Here is a 24,671-nt window from a genome sequence, read left to right on the forward strand (position 1 = left end):
GTCAAAAAAAAAATAGCAAAGCCTAGGGAGAGGTGTGCCTATTTGCTTCACTTTTCTGAAGACTGTTGGGATTCAAGGGGAAGGGTTTAGGTCTGGATCTGTGCTTCTACTGTAGAACTTCCTGGGTTGGATAACATCCAATTTTTCTTGTCACCGCATCTAGCAGGAGATGACAAATCAGAACATCATTTTGTAAGTGGTGGAGGTGGATAAGTAGTAGGCAATGCTGAGACTCAAATTCATCCCAGGCTTTTACTAACAAATCTTGTGTGTTTTTTTTTTTTTCTTTAATATAGAAAGCTACTTGCTGCTCTTGCTGATTTACGTGAAGCCACAAAACTGTGTCCTAGCAATCAAGAAATTAAACGTCTCCTGGCTCGAGTGGAAGAGGAATGCAAGCAGTTCCAGAGAACACAGCACCAGAAGCACCAGTCTCCACAGTCAGTACAGCAAACTAACAACTCTGATAATGAGGGGGAGGAGGTTATACAAGGTGCAAATAACTCTGGTCCTCAAGAAAGGGAGGAAGAACTGCCACACCCTGATGAATCTGTTTCATCTTCACAAAGGCTGCAACGTTCCTTAGCTACTTCATCATACACCAGAACCCTTCAAGACGGTGCTCAGCAGAAAGCTAGACCTGTGTCCCCTCAAGGCAGAACAGGCAATAAATATTTGAGAGAGCCAGGCTTGATCGTGCAACCAACAAAACAAGCACAGATTGTAAAAACTAATCAGCACCTGAGCTCCATCCAGCCTGGATCAAAAATGGGAAGTAGTCAATGTAGTACAAAGACAACGCAATCAAATTTTCAGCATCTTTCCCAAAGTCCTTTGCCAGTCCGCCACTCTAAAATTCAGCATTTGGATGGAACAAACACATTATCATCCGGAAGTATTTCCACAGGTCCTAGTTCTGAGCTGTACATGTCCAGCCAGTGTTCCCATTCACAGCATAATGAGAATTTCTCTTCTCGTTCTTTTGCAAGTAAATCTAAAACCACTGACATGTCAACAGCCCCTACTATGACTTTCAGTGAAGCAAGACAGCAAAGTCCTGTAACCAGTGGTGTCTCTTCTTGTTCTCCATCCAGCAGTATGCTTCTTGCCAGCTCAACCAGCAGCTTAACTTCAGCTAGCAGTTTTTCAGATAGTATTAAGGGGATAGGGCCAGATGTTCGACTCAAGGAGAATAAAGTTAATCAAGTTCAGGGTACTGCTGCTGAATACAGACCTCGCAATACTCCATTTATGGGCATTATGGATAAGACTGCAAGGTTTCAGCAGCAGAATAATCAATCCAGTCGCCCATGGCACTCTCAAGCATCAGATGGATTACCAACAAATGTTGCATCTGGGAGCATTCAGTCCTCAAATTTTGACCAGTTCTCAGCCAAACACTATCAAACTAAAACGTCTACTGTTATTGCCCCAGGAGACAGCAACCAGAATGGTATGCAAGCTAAAGAACAGGAGATTAAGTGCCAAACATCTGCCTGCTGTCAAGACAACAGACCATCTAGGCAAGTTTTGCATTTATACCCAGATGCTCTAGCACACCAACATTCTCACATCAGTAAGGAAGGCCATTTAAGTCATGTCACTTCTACAAAACCAAAGCGATCATTCATCGAATCAAACGTGTAAATATGATGTTGTACATTATGTAGTCGTAAAACTTTGCTCATAACATCATAGGGTATTATGTCGATACAAAATAGTGATTGGCTGGCCATTTTCGAGTTTGAGTACATAGTCCAAGTTGGCCAGTATATCATGGGTACAACCACTTTTAAGCTGTTCATACCATCACAGAACAGCCATAGTAACTGGAATAGCAAATTTCTGTAGGAAGCATCACCTAGAATCATCAGTCATCTAAACTAGGACCTCAAGCAAAGAAATTCTTTCCATTACACTTTACCCTGAACATACAAATTTACTTTTACATAGGGCTTTAATCTTGGCTTTTAGTTGTATTACATCTCATCATTTACATCATAATCGTGCCTCTATAATGCGTAAGTGCTTCTTGGAACAGTGTTAAGAAAATTCAGATCTGTATATGTATGGGTTTTTTAAATCAAAGATAGTATTTTATCACTTTTCTAGTGGGCTCTAATTCGGGTTGCATGATGTACATTTAGGAAGCATAAATAATTTGTGTATGAGTAAGCTTAAAGCAGCCATGTTTTGACATGTAAATATAGCTATTTTTAGTAACAAGAAGCAATCAAGTAAACTAAACAGTGACAGCTGCATGTGTATTGAAAGGCTTTGACCATATTGGTTATTGCACTGAGTAACGCAATATTATGGCATGTTAACAATAACCGCACTTTATATAGTTTACTTAATCACCTCTGGGTGCTATTTTACAGCAAAATTATATATTGTTTGTTTAGTCAGGTAAAGAGGTACAACAATGACATGTTTAGTAAGTGTTGTGATAGGAAACTCAAGAAATGAATGGAATGAAGATGAAAGTTGAAGGAAAAGTGTATGTGCAGTTGCTCTATTGGATGAAGTTGTGAAGGTTTTTTTTCAGAGGAAATAAGGTTTTATATTGGCACAGTTCTGAAAATAAACAGCTGCAGTGACATTCCTATGATTGTACTTTGGTTGGAGTGGTCAACTTGAGGTAGTCACTTTCAGGTCTTGTTTGTGTACAGTGTTGTATGTACATTGTAAACACCCGTATGCATTTTTACAAATTCTTTTCTAAGTTCACATTATTATGCTTTAGCTTATTTATTGCTCACTGTTTCTTTGGCATTTTGTACAAGTCTTATATTATTCTTGTCCTGTAGTTCTATTTTTGCACAGCTACTGTATTTTTTCCATACAAAATAAAAGTTACTAATACAGCTGTGTCACTGACAGTTACAGGAAAATCTCTCTCCCAGCTTTTCCAAATGCATGTTCAGTAATAGGGAACAGAGATGGCACTTTTTTTTTTATTAGAAAAAGAAATACAAATTACATACTTTGGTATTTCTTAACTTTTGGAAGAGACTAACTTTGCAAAATGAAGACTCAAAGCCTCATAAATGTAGTGAAAATTTTAAGAAAACTTTATTTGAAAAACTGTGAATCTGAATGTTTGATTTCTTAAACAGAAATACTACAAAGTAAAATTATCAGTAACTTAAAAAAAAATCAGTAATTTTTAGCAGCTTCCACCAATTAAGACACTCTTTTCTTAGTATAAAGATTGAAATGACAGCTAGAGTAAAACAGAATTAAACTTTATTTCCCATTGTTTCTGACGCAATTATTTCTGTTAGCTACATACAATTTCATTTCATTTTAATAAACAACTTCAAAACTTAAGTGGTTTCACCATATTTTTGCTGAGTCTCTAGCCAGCGACTAATAGCCATTTTCAGGGTCCTATTTGGTGTAAGCATAAGAGAGTGAAGAGGAAGATTTGTCATGGGACTAGATCGTCTTTTATTACTGATCCAATTTTCCATTGCCTCCTTTTCATAGGAATAGCCATCTGCAAAGAATCCATCATCAGAAGTTTATATTACAGGTGCTTGGGTGCTGTGTTACACCATACATATTTTACATATTTAAGTAAGTGATGGAAGTGAACCAGTATGTCCAAACAGGAAAATTGAGTTGTAGAACAATCATATGGTTAAGTTTATTAAAGTAACACTTTTTATACAGCCGTACCGAGTTACTTGCAGGAAGTATAGGGTAGGGATGACCCAGGACACATGAAATACAGATAGCTCTCTTTTAGTTAGCTCTACCTGTACGCTTACGTTTTGCTACTGTGGTAATTTCAGTTTGCATGGAGCTTTGCCTCACATCTACTATCAGCAGAGGCATGCCAGTAACAGGTATTTGTACTAGGTCTCCAGAGCTGATATTTATTTACTTATTTTTACTATAGGCAGTCAGCTTTAAATATTACCTATTAAATCAACTTTTAAAATCCTAGCTTAAAACTACATGATTCTGTAAGTAATTCTAGACTAATAAGCATTATTTTGTAGTGATAAGTTATATATATCTGTGAGGTTTTGATAACTGAAGAAACCAAGACGTCTCAGCTGAATTATTCCCATCACTAATTACACCTTAAAATATGCTTTAGAAGTGTTTTACAAAGTTAATCACAAGGCTGTCAAAGGAATCATCAGAGCTCTTAGCCAAGTCCCCTGTGCCTGTAGCCTTTCATGTATAAAAAGCATTGAAACAGTGACATTACTTAAAATAATAATTAAAAATAAATAAACTGTGCTTTACCAAATTGCATAAGTGGCACAATGGTATTAAAATTACTGCGCTCCTTTGGATAATAAAACTGTTAGATTTAATCACACTTTAAATACTTCCAATTAGCTGGCTTTAAAGCTCTTGAGTAACTTTTTTACGAATGCTTTTCATTTAAGGAATCCTTTCTAGACAAAAAGAGCTGAAAGTGAATAGAAACAGTTCAGTCTGAAATTGAAATCAGTTTCTGTCTATGCTTCTGCATAGCACCAAAATACATTCTGAAAGTATGAGCATTTATTTCTTATTAAGTGATAGGTAATAAATAAAAGCTCAGTAATATCTAATAACTAACCCAACCAAGGACTGCTGCTGCTGTGCAATGCTCAGCAGTGAACACCAAGCATTAGCCCTCAGCCAGACCCAAGCTCTACAGCCCCGAGCTGGGTCCCCACTTAGCCCTGGGCACCTGTCTGGCTTCAGGCCTTCAGCTCTTCCTGTCAGTACCTAAACAAGCCTAACTTACAGCTACACGCTTACTCCCTTAGAGTGGGGAGCTTACTCCCTAACACTAGGCTACACCATAGTCTTTCCTTCCTTTTTACTGAATATGAGCCACTTACCATGGAAAAAAATCTTATTTAGGCTGGTCAATTTGGTAACGCACTATGTAGGTTGGAATGCTGCCTTTTATTTTTCTTTAAATTTTACATCGAGCAGAAGCATAAAAGAAGTTTTACTTAACTCTTAGCTTACTGAACTAAATAAAATTCCTAACTCACTGCACTTACTTTCTAATCTCAGAAATAGCTAAATTCCTCTAATTAATTTGAACCTGCAAATGTGCCCACATCTCTAAAGTCAGCTATGTTTATACTAGTAAAACTTCAGTTCGATAACGTAGGACCATGAAGCAGCTAGTGAATACGGACATGCCTAACACCAAATCCTATACTTTCCCTCACCTGTCATCTTGCCACAAAGTGTCATTTTTCCTGCTGCAAAGTGGAACACTTCTGGAATTCCTCATTTTTTTTAACTTCTATAACAGAGCAGTGTGAGGAACCCCCAGTATATGCCTGCCCTGTGTTCTAAAATGTACAGGAATACCACTTTTCAGGACAGCAGCGTAACACACAAATACTGAATGGGAGCAAGGCAATATTTATTAGTAACGTATTATAATGGATTACATACACTGTGAACATTTTATTTTGAAAGGTCAGTGACTTCTCTTAAAAATGCCTATTTGATTTTGTAATAAACCTGTGAATAGTCACTGGCGGTGTTTTTCAGCTAAACTATCCTACTCTAAAATGATATAGCCTTATTTCAAAATGACAGAAGACTATCCCCCTACTGCTACTGCTTTGAGGCTCAAGCCCTAGTAAGTGCAATGCTTCTCACTCTAGTAATCAGCAAACATTTTCAGGTACTGAATGATTAGACTCTGCCAAGTCTGGCCTGGTATCTCAAAGCTATGAAGTTACTGTTTACAGCTCATCAACAATATAATGGTCTTTTGATGATACTCCTCCACCCCAAGATTAGAACTACAAAACATAAGCTTTTCATAACTACGTAACATATGCTGCTTCTTGCAACTCTCACTCCAGAATCTTGTCGCACCTAAACAAACCTCCTTCTGTACAAACTTCTAAGTGCTATATACATGGTGTGCTAAATTAGTAATGAGCCAATTTTTTGTTGTTCTTCCCCCCCCCCCATATGCACAATTCCATTGTGCATTTACCAAGATGACTCCGTAATTTGGCTTTTAACTACAAACTTGCAGAGGCACAAAAAGAAAGGACCATTAAAAAAAAAAAATGTATACTGCTTCATCAGTAAAGTTGATACTACGGGAACTGCACAACAATTTTTTCCTCTGTATTAGTGATGCAATTTTACCATTTACCATAGTCCTATTTTTGTTGTAATAGGTACTTAGACCAATTTATCTTTCTACAACAACTGATCAGATAGGCCTATTTTTTTGTGTTCCCACATCCATATTCATTTTGTTCAATATTCGTCAAAGACATACCTGCTGCAATGACAGGTTCCTTCATAAGCTCCCGAGTTATAGGACATAAGAACTCATCAGGGATAGCAACAGAAACAGAGACCATTTTCATCCTCAGTTCTTCAGTTTTCTGAAGGATTTTACTGCGCAGGCCTAGAGACTCTGAAAAGTTGTATGTACATGAAGTGAACACACTGCAATGTCACGCAAAGAGGTCAGGTCTTGCACTTGGTGGCTGTTGTGCCACAGGAGACACAGCTCCTCCCCACCCCCCCATATGGGAAAGTCCGCAGACACCCAGACACCCTACAACCAGCTTAACAGCAGCCTGCTGCTGGCCTGCAACAATTCTGTGGAGCAATGAAAACAAATGGTAGAACAAATGCGAATGCAACACTGCTGCAAAGCCACAGTTACCTGGCAGAACAGTATCTTCGCTGACGCATAGTAGGATCACATATTCACCTTTATTATAAGTGATAGTCATGAGTGCCGATTTATGAAATGAAAGCATGCAGCACCAAGAATAAAACCAAATATCAGCTGTAGGTGTTCCGTTCTTTATTTTCATAAACAGTTTGTGTGTCTGCAAAATTACCCTTCTGACAACCCCTTTGGTCCCAGATATTCTGTCAGTCTCCTAGCTAAGCTTATTTCTGCTGCATGACAAGTATCGTACCCATTCACTGCTTAGCTGTCTTTCGCCTACTGTACCACGCCACAATGAGCGTGTACTTTCCAAAGGTACCAGATAAAAAAAAACATCACCAACAAAACACCTTGCCAGAAGAGTCCTGAAAAAGATTCGTAAAAAAAAAAAAAAATCTTAAAATAACTTTTAATGTTACTTTAGAAAAAATCTTTTAGAGTATCAACACAGCTTTAAAAGCTTAAAACATTTAAACTGATATAAGTATTGTTTTAAACTTAACACAAGTCATATAATGGAAAGATCCAAAATAAAAGTAGCCAGCACAGTGTAAAGAATGAATTAGAAGCCACACATGACAGTCATCTCTCTAAATGCCTGATGTGCTGCAAAGCAACACTATTGGTAAAGTGACCATGTTTGCAGGGATTAAAAAAATAATTACAGATTAAAAAACTGAATACAATTAACATTACAGGAACTGATTGCTTTTTTCCTGAGTTCACGAGACTGGTGTGCTCTTGCAGTCAAGCTAAATGTAAGGACATACAATTTCAGAACAACTATAATCTATAAGATTTTCCTTAGCCTTCAGTTTAGCTTTTGTCATAAAAAGTCATTTACATCTCTCCATTACAATACCCTAAACCTGCTGTACAACATTGTTGTCCTATGTCTTACAAAGGGACAACTGAAGAATGCCTGAGCTTGTGTTTGTTAAGATTTTTTTTAATTACATTGCAGCTTTTTCCATCTTTCTCTAATCTAAAAATACAACTAAAAGCACAATTACAGTTGTGCTGTGCTGCCTTGTTTTCTTTCAGACTGATTAGTTCACAGGCACTCATTTGTGAATGAGCAGATAGAATAAAGATACATCAGTGTCTCTAGTCAGCATTATCTGATTAGCCTCAGCTGGTGATTGGTGCAACAGAACTTTAAGCTACTCCGATGTTAAGGAAAATGTATACAGAAATGAAGAGCTACATGTCTTTCATGGGTGGCAATTCATGACAGATTCCCAGAATCTCTATTGATTTCTCTAATTTAACAAGGCTAGTTGATGCACAGAAATACTATGATCAGATACATACCAACACCACGCACATGCACACACAAAACAATTAATAAAGGAGGGGAGCAGTCTGCCTACGAGGAAGAATGCTAACTTGTAAAAATAAAAATGTATTTTTAAAAATGTTTCTTGTCTTATTCAGCTTTTTGTTATACTTGATTTCACTTTGGCAAACATGCCAACATCTAATTTACACCTAAATCTAGCTACAGTGAAGAGAGAACTTACATTTTGAAAGTTCCTGTGTAGTTCACCATACCGAAGTTTCTTATTTCAGAATATGGCATTTCCCTGTGATTCCTTCTAAGATTTAACTACAGTTTTGCAATAGTGACAGCACAACATATTAAATAAAAGGATGCCTGATGAATTACAAAGTGTCTGAGCTTGGAAAGCTTTGCTCAATCCTTACTAAATGTGAACGTCTAATGCTTTATCTCCATAGTAAGTAAAAACTAAACATACCATGTATTTTTCTATTATGCTAACTGCACTCTGAAGAATTTCACTGTTAAATTCAAGGTAGTTGACCACATAGTATTATAAACATAGCACTTTTACCGACTGACCGTAAAAACTATGGAGAACCCTATTTACCAAAGTCAGAATCATTAAGTGTGTACAAAACCTGAAATTACTTTCCCACAGCTTGATATCGAGTGTAAAAATTAGAAACAAAAGCAGGTAAGACCACTTAACATGGCATTGTTGGTGGATGTGCTTTTTTTTTTCTCTAGGAATAAGCAAACACAAAGAAAGAGTACTTTGAATAATGTGACATTAGGTTTGTTTTTTGTTTTTGATTAGCTACGGTAAAAAAAAAAAAAAAAAAACGCAGTTCAGGGAAAACATATCCATGCATGGAACACGTAACTCACTTTCACTCCATAATTTCATACATACAAGATTACAAACTACTTGAATTTCCACATTCTTACCAATTTTTAATTCATTAGTCAGACTTTCCTTTGTAAGATGCAGGAGTTCTTTGCCATCAATGTTATTCTGTTTGAAAAGCCCAACAAGGTCTGTTAAGCCCTGTGCACAAAGCCAGGCTGAAACATCATCCTCTGACCAGTTCTGAACAGCCACCTCAGATTCATTTTCTACAGTATTTCCTTTGTAAAGGAAAGATAAAAGATGGTAAACAAAACAAAACAACAATTAAAAAAACAGTGCTAGGAACTATGGCAGTAATGAACATTTTCCAAGTGCTCTCACTACTGTACATTCTCCAGCATTTGATAAAAGAGATGCTCAATAGACATTCTTTCAATGGGGGACAATCACTTGGGTTTATCTTCTATCACTGACTTCCAAAGTTTAGAGGATTGTGAACTCACATGTGCTTACATTTCTGTCGAAGTTGAACTAAAAATATTGAAAAGCATCAGCAATCACAGAAACCAAGTCTCATACCTCCTTATAAAAGCAGACCAAACTCCAGACTTCTGTGTATTGAACAAAGATCTATGTATCTTTGCCCGGCATACTTCAGATGCTCATCTATTTTGTAACATTAGTTAGTTATCGTGTTTCTTCATCTGTAACAACTGGCAAGCTGTACTTGTTGACAAGTATGCTTGCAATTAGCATATTTTCTCTTTAACTCACTGTCAATTATACTTGCCCAAGAAGTCTTTCAGTCTCTGTAACACCCATGTCTTAAATACTGTCATTTAAGAGAGTAAGAAATGGAGAGTATCAGAAAAGATGAATGAAGATAATATACTTCTAACATATGAGAGAGAGAGAAAGAGAGAGAATATACCTTGTATATTAATAAGATCAATTCAGAGAAAAAATAAATATTGTGCCACGTAGTTCTTAGGTTACACACTAACTGCATGTAAGTAAAAGTGGGATCTTTGCATCTTCAGGAGATGTTCAACAATACTTTGCTTTAAGTTTAAAGAACGTATTAAAGATACTCCAAACACTAACCTGCACAGGGTTGCTTACTGTCAAATTGCCATATGTTCACGGTTTTATCCATTGAACCTGTGGCAAGTAAGGCAGTACATGGTGCAAAAACACAAGTTGTAACATATCTACAAATAAAAAGCAAATGTGTGAAAATTAACATGAAAAGGATTTAATTTTTTTTATTTATTAATAGTAAAATAGAATAATCATACTGAATTCATACCTAGTATGCTGAGACAAAGTATGAAGTATATTGCCAGTATTCTGCAAAAAAAAAGAATATCTGTGATTTTAAATCTTGAAGAGTAAAAAAAAACCACTCATTTGTATAACTACTTTCAAATATTTCAAAAAGAAATATTATTCTTGTAATATGACAGAAGTTACCTTCAGAGAAGTTATACAACCTTGCCAAAGCTGATTGGCAGCAAAGTCAGATACGTAACTTGACTTTCCTGTTCCTAGTCCCCTGTTCAATTCACTGGAAAAAGGCCACCCTTCAAAAACCCTAATTGAAAAATTATATCAATACAACAGAAAATGCAGAGCAAGCTGAAGAAGCTTAAAGTTTGTTCTAAAGTAAACTAAACTAGTAAAACTAGTAAAAATAGTAAACTAGTAAAACTAGTAAACTAGTAAAGTAAACTAAACTAAACTAAACTTTACTGAAGTACTTTTAGTAAAGTACTAAATGTAAATACCACTTACAGGTGAACTTCAAAGGATCTAATAACAGCATTACACAAAATACCTGAAGAGTATATTTTTAAGAAAGGACATTAGTATTTAATGTATTTTTTCTTGAATTCTTTATCATGCTTCTGTTTTATGTGTGCTTTATATATAATTAATTAAAGGATTTCAGTGATCACTATTCCTGATTTTAGGTCAAAAGGTACTGTCATTCTTTGGATGAAATTTGAGATTAACAAACACCCTTCTACCTCAACACGAAGAACAAAAAAGCATGGAGTCCACTGAATAATACTGTCTTGTAGAGCACTGTAGAGAAATAAAATAATAAAACCCTCAAAGAGATATAAATAAAGAATGAGAGAGATTGATCGATTCTCAAGATCCTCAAACTTACTTTTCTCAAAAACAAACAAAAAAAACAACACAACACAGTAAATATTTTGGGTTTATATAATTCCTATTCTTTAACATTCTTTATCTTAGTAAGACATTGGAGAAACAGCACTGATATTTCAAGACAACACAACAAAGAATGATCTTGCACTATGCTATACTTACAGTTTCATATATTATGACACACTTGTCCACAGACCTTTTAAAAAAAAACACATCGACATTACAGTGGTGCACAGAGCCATAAAGAAACAAACTGCCTAATTAAGAAGGGAAAAAACAAAGAAAAGAAGGGAAAAAACAAAAAAAAACCTCTTCCACAAGTAAAGTAAGAACAGTGAACAGAGCTCTTAACAGAGCTCATAACAGAAATTTATGGAAAGCTAAGCTACTTAAACCCTTTCCACCCATGTCCAGCTTAAGACAATGACACTGGTTAGCTACACCTATAGCATGATATAAAAATTAATACATAAAACACAAAATTTCGCACTTCCATAAGAATTTCTGCTGCAGAGGGCTTGTACAAATTTTATGTGAACTGGCCAACAATACTGGCTCTACAAACAAAATTATGTTTGTATGTAAGGTACAAACAGGCCTTTGCAAGAAGTATCTGTAATGCAGACATTTCTCTGCATCATGCACAGAATCTGGCTATCCATTACCTACTCTCAGCACTTCTATTTAATTTTGAAACCTTTTCATTTCCAAATCAAACTAGAGGAAGTACTGCAGTGTGATCCATAAAATATAGTTATGCAATGCAATCAATCATAAAATATTTAATGAAATACAAATTGCATAGTTATTTACCACGACAGCAGTATTCACTTAAAGGCTGAATGGGATAGATATTTCAATTATGACAATGTAATCTAAAACAATAATCCACATATCTAATGGAAAATAAAATAATTTAAGGCATTCAGAATGACCTTCAAATACTGAAGAAGACCCTATATTCTATATTCAAGCTATTGTCTTCTGTGTTTTGCATAGTTTTCCGTTTATTTGCTGTTGTGGTCCTTTCTTTTTCCTTCACAAGACATCAGCTTCCCCGTTTCAGTTTAAAATATCTTCATAAAATAAAGATGATTAAAATTTAGAGAAGAATCCTTTGATTGGTTAGATTAAGTTGCCAGTGGGACAGTTTAGAAGTGATCAAGCACTTTTCTTCACAGAGTGCAGAATAAAAGCATGTGGTCATTCATACTCATAAAACCATAAATGATGATATCTACCTTATTTAAAATTCCTTCTTTCAACAGCTTGATCCCTGAGGAAAACCACTAGCAACCAGCTGCCAGTTTCACTTTGCACTGCTCACCATGACAACTGTTTCAGCCTGACAGTCCAGTAACTTTTCCACTCATCCTACCATCCACTTACCTGACCTACACGTCCCCAGTCTGGGTGTAAGACTTCGATGGGAGACCACGCCGAAGGGCTTGATAAAGCCAAGGCGTACAGCACAGCTGTTCTCTCCTTGGCCATGCAGCCGGTCGCCTCATCGCAGAAGGTGGTCAGGTCAGTCAGGATCAGTTTGCCCTCGATCAGCTCCTGCTGCTTTTCCCAAACATTTGCACCTGGAAGCAGCTTCCAAGCCACTGCCAGGATTTGCTCCACAACCTCCCCAGAGACTGGAGTTAGGCTGACTGGCTTGTAGCTCTCTGGGTCCTCTGCCTTGTCCTCCTCAGAGGTGAGCATGACATTTTCATTTTTTAACTCATCAGGAATCTTCCCCTCACCTCCACCACCCTGGGTCTTTCAAACACAATAGCAACTGACCATGCAATGAGACTGGCAACTCCCTTATCACCCTCTGACAAAGACTAATAATCATATTAGTCTCTAGCTGATGGTTCACGATTAATCTGGGTCTTAACCATTATTCTGTACAGGGCTGGCAGCAAAAAAACAGGTCTACAGATATCTTGATCATGCACTTTTTAGGGAAAAAGGCCTATGTTGCCATACTATGAATATGGATCAATTAATACCTTTTTAACAATGGCTACTTTCAATCAAATCTGTCAAAGACAAAAATTTCAAGGTATTTACGTTTCTAAAAATTTCCCGAAAAATGTGAGTGAGAAGGAAAAGAAAAACCGTAAATGGTGTCCCAAAGACAGGGTAAGGTTGCAATGTAAATTCATATTTTTTAATAGATGTTAGAGTATCCACATACAAGAAAAGCCACGTAAACACAGAAAAAATGAATTTCATTATAATACTCAGAGAACAGAGCTTGCAACATCTTAGATTTCAAACTCAATCACCCACAAGATGCAAACCAATTGGAAAGACACCTCATTAGTTCTGGAGGTCAAAGAACGATGCCATAATTACTGGAAATATATTTTGAAATCTGCAACGCGTTTGAACTTTGTTTTACAATATTTAAGTGTAGACTGGACAGCCACCTACATGAAATTTCAACAAGTACAAGATACTGCTTACCCTGAAACTAACATCTGTCCATCACAAGAAAACGCACAAGCCAGAACTGGGGCAGAATGTCCACTCAATGTACATTTGTATCTTAATTCAACACCTGAAAATACAAGAAGTAAATTATTACATACGGACATATTTGACAAGGCATTAAAACAACATGCTTTTAGGAGTCTAAAGTTGCCTCAAAAGATCTGACTCTGTGACATACTGCCTACAGAGAAGGGGATAAAGGATCACAGAGAGAACTTAAGTTCATCCTCTCTGACCTCTTCACTCTGTAGTCTTACCATGTCTAACAGTATTTTAGATAATTGTGTATCCCTACATACAACATTCATCCTTACAGACTTCCATATAGAAGAGATGACAAGAAATTCTCACTGGAGATGGTTTTGCCCATATGCTTGGTCTCTACGTAACAGTCACACATTTACATTGCAGTTTTAGAAGAGCCAACACCATTTTCATTCCTTCAGCTCTTGCTCAAAAGGCCAAAATGTACTGAACGATGAAATGAAACCTTTCTCTGGCCTGGCAGATTAAGAGGTTTCAAACTACCAACCTGCCCGATGGTCACAGCAGAAATTATACTGGTTATCAAAGGTGAAAATACTAACTAAAACCAAACATTTATCAAGACGTTAAGGTTGAAAGGATTGGAGGATTTTTTTTTTTAACCTTTACTTTTATAATTATTGCTAAAGAGATTACTAAATAAAAAGCTATAGGGCCCAATCTCACAAACCACAGCATGCATTAGCTGTTTTCCAGCAAAACAATCAAAAGAAAACTTTCAACGTGTGGTTAGTTTGGCTGTGAATCCATGGTAGCAGTATAAATTTGATCTTAGTTGTAAATTGTCACTAAAGAGTTAAGACATTTGATTATGAAAAAAAAAAAAAAGCCACAATACAAACCTAAGGAATCTGCAAACAAAATAAGCCAGACTTTGACCTTATTATCTTGACCACAAGAAGCCATCTGGAAGTATATGGATCCATGTTCACCATCTAATAAAATTCAAATATATTAATGGGAATCAGAAGCAACAAAAATCAAAGTGTATCAGTAAATTACATCAGCATTCATACACAATTTGGTAAATCTCCTTAATCTCAGTACTACTTTAAAAAGTGTTGATAAAAATAATTGCAGAGGTTCTAAAAACATTTGCAAGTAAGAAACAGATATCACTGTTACACTGTTTCCTGAACAAGTAGATAAAGCCCAGAACTGCACTACTGTTTTTCCTATTTCACATGTTCTGGATGGTATGTGTTTGGTTCCTCTGTCTGCTGAGTGTTTCATTTTTTATAAACTGTTTCATGACTGCAGTCTACCTAACCACTCTTGAGAAATACTTGCATTAGTATGATGATGAGATGAAATACAACAGTACCAATAGTTTCATAGCTTTCCCCTCTCTATTCAATGGATATGAACATTTCTGAATTATCATCAAGTTCCATTCTAAAGGTGTTGTTTCTGTCTGTTAACATTTTTTTTTATTATTCTTAGCCAAATTCTTTCTGCTCTTCTACTCCAGTGAGCTGGCATACCAGCCTGACGCAAGTCACCACAACATTCCTTCAATGGCGTTACCTCTGCCAGTAGCAGTCTTAAAACTCCTACATGAATCACCAGGTTTAAGGCTGAAAATCAGAAAACTCTATCAGATGCTAACATAACAATGTAAGTATAATACAAGTACCTTAAATAAGTGCTCATCTTTCCAGCTTTGTAGTTACTGGAAATGTCAAAATAGTTACAGTCAAGCGTCTTATAAAATTACCCCTGAGATTTCACCTCTGTTTTCCACCACATAAAGAGTAGTTTTAGTTTCATCTGGTTATCAACAGAAAATTCTCTTATACATACTTGTAGTTCACAGGAACGATCAGAGCTACTTCAGCTGTGGCAGATTTTAGGGCTGGCTTCAAATCTGTCAAACATCAAAATGCCTCATTTTTGCTAGGATTTTACAGTGCAAGAGCTTGTTCATACTGAGATGAGTAGCATGCCTTAGCTATCATACTGTAAAAGCACATTTCTTGGTAAAATGGACAGAATGAGAATTCTGTCACAATGCACAGAGTTGGCCACATTTTACATGTTGCCAAGTTGTTAATAGGGTATTACAGTGCTGTACATGCAGAGCTCTTTGAATACCTTAGAAGAGGAATACACTGTCTTCCACTAAGGTACACTAAACATTTTTAGCAAGATCTGCTTTTTTTTTTTTTTTTTTTTTTTTTAACCCAGAATCACTAGGCAATTTCACTGAAGTTTGCTCATTCAGGAGGAGGGCAGCACTGACACTCTGCATACAGACACTCTGGCTCCAATTTTGCTCCAAATTAAGCATGTAAAGAGAGTCTCAATCTGAAGTCACATTTTATTGTGCTGGATAAGCACTGCTTGTATTGTATAAATGTGTTAAATCTGCCAGTAGTCCCAGAAGTTTCACTCCTTGATGATTAAACAATACAAAAAAAAAAAAAAAGGAAAAATGTTGTTTTTCAATAACATATGGTTTAAATGAAACTAAAAATGATTATGCTTTCTTCCCTATTTCTCTCTATCTTGGTGCATATAGGCTGAAGCATGAAGGGCCAGTGACATACTTTTTTAAGCCCCAAGAATAATTTCACCAGGAAATGGAGCACTGGAAATGACACTACGATCTGCTTCATTGTTTTCCTTTGTTCTCAGATACAACTCTTAGTCCACAATGAAAGATTTTTGGTAGTGTTTTCACCAGGAAAGATGGAGACATTATTTCAATATTAAATGTTTCTGTCCTGTCTTCTTCCTACTGCTTCTCCTGCCTTCTCCCTGCTATGTACTATTTTGTTATTGCTGTGTTTAGCGCTTAAACACACAGTGTCTGCTCGGTTGTAACTCTCAGTACCTTTGAAAGAGCAGCTCACCTGTACTCTGTAAACAGAAGTCTACATACCTTTACACAGACCATGCTGTCTCCATAATCGTCATGGAAAGCACAAAGGTATACCTACAAGGCTGTTAAGACAAGTTAAATCACTTCTTGCTAAGTCAGACAGTGAGACTTCTGTGCAATTTCCCTACCTCCAATAAAAGCAGTTGACTATGAGATCTCATAACTCTGTATTAAAAACTTTTTCCAGATAAAAATTATACAAATTAACCTTAAAGCTTTCCATACACTTGTAAATTTCAGAATTTCCAAAAATTTCCAAGTTGCCAATATTTGATTGCTTGATTATGACACTTTCGTGTACTGCACTTAATTCTACAGGATGTTTCAAATAGAGGTTCTTCTTGTTTGTACAAATGTTTCTTCCCACTATACTAGCTAGGGACATAGACATGCAACTCCTCAGGATTCCCACACAACCATGCAGTAAGCTGGGGTCACTACGTATATTTAAAAGCCTGTGTCCACAAATGCAAAGCTTTCCCTGAGGTAGCCAGTAGTTTAAAGTGAAATTTTAGTATCTATATTTTCATATATAAAGAGGTCTAAGTTTTAATTATTTCAGTCCCACAGAAAGCCCTACAGATGTGACATGAATGAAAAATGAACAGATTATGCACTGCAGCCCTGAGAAAGACCTGTACTACTCATGCTTTATGATTTTGATCTCAATACCCAAGTACATACTAGAAAATCAGATTTCATTCTCAAAAGACAAAACTAAGTTCTTGCCCATCACAATGGTGGAGGAGCACATAAAGAAAAAAATGAAATGCAGCTGATAAAACAAGGTCAGCTAAAACAGCTGTAAGACACCTGAACAGTACTGCGTCTTAGTGGGACACATGAGATCCCGGGCTCACTTCTCCCCCAGACTCCTCCAAGTCAGGTGAAGGAAAACAATCTATTCACACACCACAGCTCATGCATTCGGCTTATTGCTTTTACAGTTCTTTGCACTGCTTTAACCTTGGGGGTGCATGCTAAGAACAAGTAAAGTGGTAATGGTAATCAAGCACTGCATCTTCTAACACCTTTGTCAGCCCTGATAGATAGGCTTCTCTTACAGATGTTGCCCAAACATTTTTCAAAACTCTGACAGCATAATTAGCTACTGAAAGCTAACATAAGCAAGCTAATCACTTTGTTGACCTAGTACATTCCTTGTCATCAGCCTCACAACTACTTTTACTTAAGAGTACTCAGAATATTGTGAAACATCAGCTCCTCCCAACTGTCATCTGTTATCTCAAGCACTAATGAAAATAAGAGCTAGAGAGAAATAGAATCACTCTTTCTTTCCCATGTTCCTCCCCTGAAGAGTCAAGTGACTAACCAGAAATTGGCTGTGAAGAAATATCACAGCAGGTAACACCAAGATCATGTGCTTTTTCATTATATAGGCATCTCATTGTATCATCCCAAATGGTTATATCGCCCCATGATGATCCAGTGACAAAGCAATTTCCATTCGGAGAAAACGCACAGGCCACCAAAGAACCATCTTTAACACTCCCAGATCTGAAAAGCAAGAGTATATGGTATTTGAGTTTAGAAGAAGTAATGCTCTGAAGAACTGATCTCTAAAATGCAATCTGATGCAATACACCAAACTGTTCTAAGCCCTGCATTTTAGAACTTGGTAACGGAGGGCAGAGATACTCTCTCCAGCTCTGCAATAAGATGCACAATAAGGAGAGTTGCAGGAACCAGGGCCTGCTCTTTGACTACAGGAGGAAAAACATGAGATGACACTCCAAGGTAAAATAATTTTAGTTGAGCGATAAAATGAGCTTCAAACTAAAGAGAAATATAATGGACTTACCACGTGACAGGCAAAATACACTGTTAAAAATCTATGGCAGAATAAGGTTTCAAAGTCTATGATAAATATACAGCAGTCATAATATGGACTCACATCTGTAAAAACAGGGGGGAAATAACTCCCACAATTCCTCTGTTGTTTTTAAAGCCAAAACAGAAAACCTACTAACATTTATGATTAGCTGTAGCTGAGTAGAATACTTTGTGATTTATGATATAGGGTTAATTCAAATCACTCATAGACAAGAGAAGGTAAATTTAAAAATATGATTTCTGTACTTTAACTAAGCCAGCCAAAGTACTTTGTAAAAATTGATCATATACAAAAATTCCTAGCAGATATGCAAATGTATCAGGAAGGAAGCAGGGTCAATCTAACATCCTCTGGGTTATCAGACGGTAATGTCAAGTCAATTGAAAGTGTCTCGCTCCTTTTAATAGATACTAAATCAGACCCAGTGTGCATAGCTGAATCTTTAAGCCTAGGAAAAAAGTCACAGACATAAGCAACAGTCATACATCAAGAAATCTCAGTCCTATTTACTCTGTCATGGTATTTCGTAGAACACCTGCACATTCTCTTTTGCTGATAAAAATTTTATTTACTGCCAGAGGTGTCAAACTTAATGCTACAGATGACAAGTCCATAAACTTGCCTGAGGTTCTCTCTAACCAGACCTAGGACAACCAAAAAATTATTGACTCCCTTAATTTGATCATTAAGCATACTAGCAAACACACTACACTGCTTGCCCTTTTCATATATACAATTCTGTTTCCTTAGCCCAGATTTTAAAACTTTCATTCTTTCACACAGAAAAAGCTACAGATGCTGCTCTGAAAACTTAACAGTAAAATAAAGTGAATGATACAAATGTGTATGCTTTTATGACTTTCAGGTCAGATATCAGTATTCTTGCTACTGAACAGGAAATGGCAAACACTTTAAGAAACATACATAAATTAACATGCTTAGAGTTTGTTCACACCCTTCATAAAGATGATTTAACTTGCCATTTTCTTCACAATTTGGAGAGTCAATTACAACAGTCCAGCTAATAAGGACTAACTGGTTATCTTGTAATTACCATCCATATATTTAGTAAAATGACACCATAGTGTGGTAAAGGCTCTCATTTAGCATCAACATACTCAAATGTTGCAAAAGAAGCAGAGGACCACAGAGTGACGTTTGATGACTAACTAAAACCCTTGATGTAATTTTTAAGCACATTGATAATTTCTAAGTAATATTGATCTCAACTTTAAGAGAAAAAGCAGGACAGGCGCACTTTTGTACCTTCAATTACAAATGCAAATAATCATTCAGGGAATTTATCAACTGAATATATCTATATCTATATCTATATATATATACACACACATCCCCAAAATATATACAATTAAAACTAAGTTGATCACTGTTGGCATGTTAGCACTTTGAAATGAACTTGTAAAACTAAAGTGAGGTGAACAGGAAAGCAATGTTCATGTTCTTTTTTGTTCTCTTACAATGTAAACACCAAATCAGAATAATTTAAGCTCAAAACAACAATATAGTTTCTACATTGTCACTATACATCAATCATCCAATGAGAAGGAAATTTAGGCTGTAGGTCTAAAATATGCATCATTGCATATATTAAAAGTATATAATTATAAGGAAGTTACTTTTTAATTTTTTTCCCCTTCAGTAACAAGCATTCTGTATAAAAAAGTTCTTCACTAGTAATACCTCAAAATAGATAAACCCTTAGATATCAGAATGATAACAAATGACATTCCCAATATTTCTTAAAGATAAAAAAACATGTAATCAAAAACTAATTTCCAAAATTAAAGAAACTCTTCCAGTTCCAGAGGTGGCAAGAATCCATTAGAATTCTTGTTTATAGACATGTTTCTAGATTTACAGGATATCAGAAAACAACAATCAATCATTCTGAAAAAAAAATAAAAATCAGTTCACATCTAAATCCTTGCTGTAGAAGGCAGATAGAAGCCACAAAAGCATAACATGCCTGACCAAGGTTTAACATAAAACAAACAAAAAAAGTGGCTGCTCCCTTATCCTGAGGACCAGAGTGGAACATCTCATAAATTCTTTTAAATTCTTAACTTCTTTTCTATTTCAGAGAGATATTGAGCGATTGATGCTCTACAACTTAAATAACGTCTTGCCTAAGTGTAAATCACAATAACTGGCCTGAAGACTTTACCGACAAAGAGAAGGATTATGAAGATCACCCAAAGGTTCATGCCCTTAACTGTGCAACATCACTACAAATGCTCATCAGCTTTGCTTCAAACAGTTATGTTCTGGAAATCCAGGTGAAATGTTGATTCTAATACTTAACTCATTGAACTCTAATACGCCTCTCTGTTGCCATTAACTTCTTAACCTGAAATAATATAGGTTATGGCAATACCTTCCAGCCTTTTTGGTTGCTGGATCAACATCAAGCTTCTAAGACCTTCTTAGACTTCAAACAGCCACATCATTAAATACTTAAATTAAAAAGACCGTGTATAACGCAATTTAAGGCGCACAACAGAGTCAGGCTCCACTGACCAACTGTATATTACATACCACATTTTGCTGATCAACTGCTTAGAAACCAGATGCATGCAATATGCAATGCATCCTGATTTCATGTTAAATCAATGGATTTAAAAAGACAACACACAACAGGATTTAGATGAAAAATAACATAATTAATTCAAGCTTCTTGAGTTTGCATTGTTCAACTTAAAACAAACAAAACAAAACTTGGCACTTCTATTTATAATCTTTTGATCTTCAACATCCTATTCCCTTTTCTTTGTCACATAAATCAGAGGTGTAAAGTCTGCAAGTCTGTACACATTACAGCATACTACTAAAAGAATAACACTTATATTTCTGTCATTGAGAAAAAGGTTGTGAAAAGATATTTGGCACTCACCTGTACATTTTCAATGACTGCATATTCCAAAGAACTACACTCCCATCCGCTGCACCTGACACCAGATACGTGGACTCTGGGGAAAATCGGCAGACTCTAACCGGGCTGCCACTGGGCTGCCCAAGCACTGCCAGCACCTGACCATCGCGAGTGTCCCAAACCATGGTAGTACCATCCGTTGAACACGAAGCTAAAATGTGTCCCGATGGGGAGAAGCAGCAGCAGTGGACAGCATATGTATGACCTTTCAAAGGTGAGTATGAAAGCTCAGTAAAGTCATTTAAAGAATAAATACGAACTGTTTTGTCCAAGGAACAAGTAGCCAAGAGCAATGGTGAGAAGGCACAGCAGTTGACATCATCGCTGTGATCTGCTAAAGTGTGAATTAATGTCGCCATTTTATCTACTTCCAAAGAAAAAAATCTGAAAAGCAAGTTAAAACAGTTAGTCTCTCCTATTTCATAAATCATACATACTTCCTTAAACAAGATACTTTCTCCAGGAAAAAATAGATGTTTTGCAGAGACTAATTTCTCATTTAAGCATTGCTTTTATCTTCAACTTAAAGCATAGAATATCCACAGCAACAAGATGAGGAGTTTGTGAATCAGTTAGAATTAACATATATGAACTTTTATTTAAGTCAATTTGCAATTTTGCAATACAATGTGCAAGCTCACATAATAACTATTTAGTTTGGGGGCACTGGCGATAGAGCTTATTCCAGAACTTTTATTTACGTTAAGATGTTTGCTGTTCAAAGTTGTTAGCTGTTGCATCTACACTAGACACAATGGAGTAAGTAGACATTGCAGAGGCCAGTCACCAAGTGAAAAACTTATAAACCACTTACTACAAACACATATATCTTTCTACATGGGATTGGGATATATATATGATCTGAATTTAAAAAGTTTTTTTTTTTTTAAATATTTAATGTCTACATACTACGGCGCACAAAGGACACAACCAGGATGAGGCACCGCTGTGCTGGGTGTAACAGAGGCAAAACGGTAAGCCTTGTACTAACAAACTTATAAGGTTACCTAAACAGATGAAAGTAGAGACAGCAAAAACAAAATAACAGAGCACAGAATCAAGGGTTGCCTATTCAGAATGTTCTATAGTAAAATGTAAATATTAGGACAGTCCTACAGAGACAAACAGTGAAAGACACTGGTCACTCTTTATTCATGTTAATTCATTATTATGAGACACATCCTCCACTATCCTTTGCAATACCAGAAGGTAAGTACAGTACAGACCCAAGACAAATACTTCCACTATACCAAAAGCATGCAAGAAAATTATCTTATGCTTTTATATAAAGATTTTCAGCAACTAAACCCACGTGTATTCACCATTCTTCCTCCTCCCACTTATACCTCCACAAAACTAGGTTTGCAAGTCATCAGTGACCAAAAAAAATATATTAATCATGATGCAGTACCAAAGAGGTTCTGGGAAATTACTCAAATAATAATAAGTTTGCTGAAATGTTCTAATGAGTTATATCTTACAAAAGGGTTAGCAGTTGATTTATTCCTTTTAAGAATACAGCATTGAGAGCACTTGTTTATTACAGTACTATTGAGTAGAAATTTGCATAACCATTAAAATAAAACCAGATTAAATAAATTCCTGTCTGCAGGCCTAACATAGGTGAGCAGTAAGGTTCGATGACCAGTCCAAGATAAATTTTCCTTTCCAGGCCTGAATCTCTTATTTGAATTCAGACTGCTGATACCTTTCATGCTTAGGCAGCAACGCCAGTGATGGCAACACTTCAGGGTAATACTAACAACAGGCTTGCATCGCCAATGAAAGATTTGAGCTGATTTTCATGTAAAACAAACATTGCATATTGAGTAACACATTTAAGTCAAAGTGCGAATATTAAGAGGGAGATCAGAATCTGCACCACTCCTGAAATTGCATTTGCTTCTCCTTACAACAACCAAAGAAAAGAGGCACCCCATGTATGTTTTCCGAGTACTTAAGACTGCTGAGACCAGCTTAGATCTCAGCATCAGCCAAGCAGTTGTGCCACTGAGGTCAGGGAAAACCCCTAAAACATACATTCCAGCCAGTGCCCCCCCATGCTAGAGGACCGTGGTCAGCCCTCTGGAGAAAAAGGCAGCACAGAGCCAAAAGGAAGTGCCTACAATGGATAAAGGCAGCAATGCCATTCAAACGGAGTTAGCATCTAAACCGTCAGACTGTCATTTGACTGCTTCAGTCTGAACAATTTCACATCTAAGAGGCAACCACAAACAGGAAAGTGGGGTTTTATATATATTTACCCACATACATAGACACGTTTAGTTCTATATATGCCTCCTCATACATATGCATATGAACAAACACACATACACATAAATGTATGTACGTACACACACGTGTGTATCTATATATAAACACACACGTACACATAAGCGCAAAGTAATTGCCCCCTTCAGGCAGCATACGGCACGCTGCTGTAGTTATGGGTGAGGTCTTTAATTACTGGCTATTTTAGCTTCAGGATCGTCCCAGTTTTATTACCGTTCTCTTTAAAGCTGTTAAGCGGCCTAAGCAGCAGCAAATCATCTCCTGACTGTACAGAGAAAAGCTGCCTACTTCCTTCCACTACGAGAAACTGAGGAGCCTCGACGCTGCTACGAGACCTCCGGGCCTCGCTGCACCACCCCCGCGCAGCAAGGACAGGGCGCAGGAGTCGGCAGTTTCCAGCGGCCGAGGGCGCAGCGCGGCCCGCTGTCCCCGCGCACAGCGCTGCAGAATCGCCTTCCCCGGCAGCCACCATTTCCTCCGTAACTCCCGAGCCACCCGCTGTCGCTCACAGACAAAGCTGCGGCGCTTTCGGGCGCTACCGACGGTCCGTGCACGGCGCCGCCGCGCCGGAGCCGCTCAGAGGGAAGGCCCGCGCCTCACCTTGCGCCCTGCCGACGGCTTTCAGGAGAGCGCTCGGGGGAGGCCCTCCCTCGGCTGCCCGGAGCGCCGCGGGCCGGCCGCAGGGCCCCGCCTCGACAGCCGCCGCCGCCGGGCACCGCAGTGTCGTGGGACAGCGGAGACGGTCCGCACGGCACCGCCCCGCCCCGCCCCGCCAGCCCCGGCCGAGCCCCCCCTCACGGCGCGAGGGCCCGCCCCGCCCTCCCGGCAGCGCCCTCCCCCCGGCAGCGCCCTCCCGGCAGCGCCCTCCGCCCCGCCGCCTCACGGCGGTGCCGCTGCGCACGCGCACTCCGCGCCGCCTGGGTCGCCGGGCTGGAGCCCGCGCCGGCCTCGGGCCCGCCGCGCCGCTGCGCCGCCCAGCGTCTGCCCCCGCCCTCCCCGCACTGAAGCAACGTCGGCGTCGGCGTTTGGCCGCTGCTCGTTTTTTTCCCCCGCCGCTTCGCCTGCGACGCTTTCCCAAACGCCTTCGTTTCCCGGTGCGGTGGCCTGCATCCATGTAACGCTGCAGTCTCCTTCCTTATCGGCGAAGGATCGCTGCGGTG

At 37.8% G+C, this 24,671-nt stretch overlaps 2 protein-coding genes across 16 annotated transcripts in view; one reads left to right on the forward strand and one right to left on the reverse strand.

Moving 5' to 3' along the window:
- Positions 1–3,333, forward strand: part of TANC1 (tetratricopeptide repeat, ankyrin repeat and coiled-coil containing 1) — a 97,587-nt gene extending 94,254 nt beyond the window's left edge. For all 13 annotated transcript variants that reach the window (XM_035566027.2, XM_035566028.2, XM_035566023.2 and 10 more), the window contains one exon: positions 297–3,333. In XM_035566027.2, coding sequence (XP_035421920.1) covers positions 297–1,647 — 1,351 coding nt within the window. In that variant the 3' untranslated portion in view covers positions 1,648–3,333. The remainder of the gene's footprint in view (positions 1–296) is intronic.
- On the reverse strand, positions 3,330–24,253 carry WDSUB1 (WD repeat, sterile alpha motif and U-box domain containing 1). 3 transcript variants are annotated; one of them, XM_035566030.2, is made up of 11 exons: positions 24,112–24,253; positions 21,181–21,603; positions 17,748–17,932; positions 14,373–14,465; positions 13,459–13,552; positions 11,161–11,194; positions 10,130–10,170; positions 9,925–10,031; positions 8,919–9,098; positions 6,278–6,418; positions 3,330–3,502 (listed from the first exon to the last, which is right to left on the reverse strand). In XM_035566030.2, exons 2-11 carry the CDS (start codon positions 21,576–21,578, stop codon positions 3,330–3,332), a joined length of 1,446 nt encoding a protein of 481 aa, XP_035421923.1. In that variant the 5' UTR covers positions 21,579–21,603; positions 24,112–24,253. The 3 variants fall into 3 exon arrangements, with proteins under 3 accessions (XP_035421923.1, XP_035421924.1, XP_035421925.1); XM_035566031.2 differs by lacking the exon at positions 24,112–24,253 and adding an exon at positions 23,725–24,082; XM_035566032.2 differs by lacking the exons at positions 17,748–17,932; positions 21,181–21,603; positions 24,112–24,253 and adding an exon at positions 15,334–15,357.
- Between the last annotated feature and the right edge of the window lie 418 nt (positions 24,254–24,671).

This window comes from Cygnus atratus, chromosome 6, assembly GCF_013377495.2.
Source record: "Cygnus atratus isolate AKBS03 ecotype Queensland, Australia chromosome 6, CAtr_DNAZoo_HiC_assembly, whole genome shotgun sequence".
Lineage (NCBI taxonomy): Eukaryota > Metazoa > Chordata > Aves > Anseriformes > Anatidae > Cygnus > Cygnus atratus.

Excerpts from the sequence above, each read along its gene's own strand:
- WDSUB1 (XM_035566030.2), bottom strand. The coding sequence starts at position 21,578 with ATGGCGACATTAATTCACACTTTAGCAGATCACAGCGATGATGTCAAC. Across the intron at positions 14,466-17,747 it reads TTCTTCACAGCCAATTTCTG|ATGGTGAACATGGATCCATA; the intron begins GTTAGTCACTTG and ends GAATTTTATTAG. Across the intron at positions 11,195-13,458 it reads GGACAGATGTTAGTTTCAGG|GTCTGTGGACAAGTGTGTCA; the intron begins GTAAGCAGTATC and ends TTTTTTTAAAAG.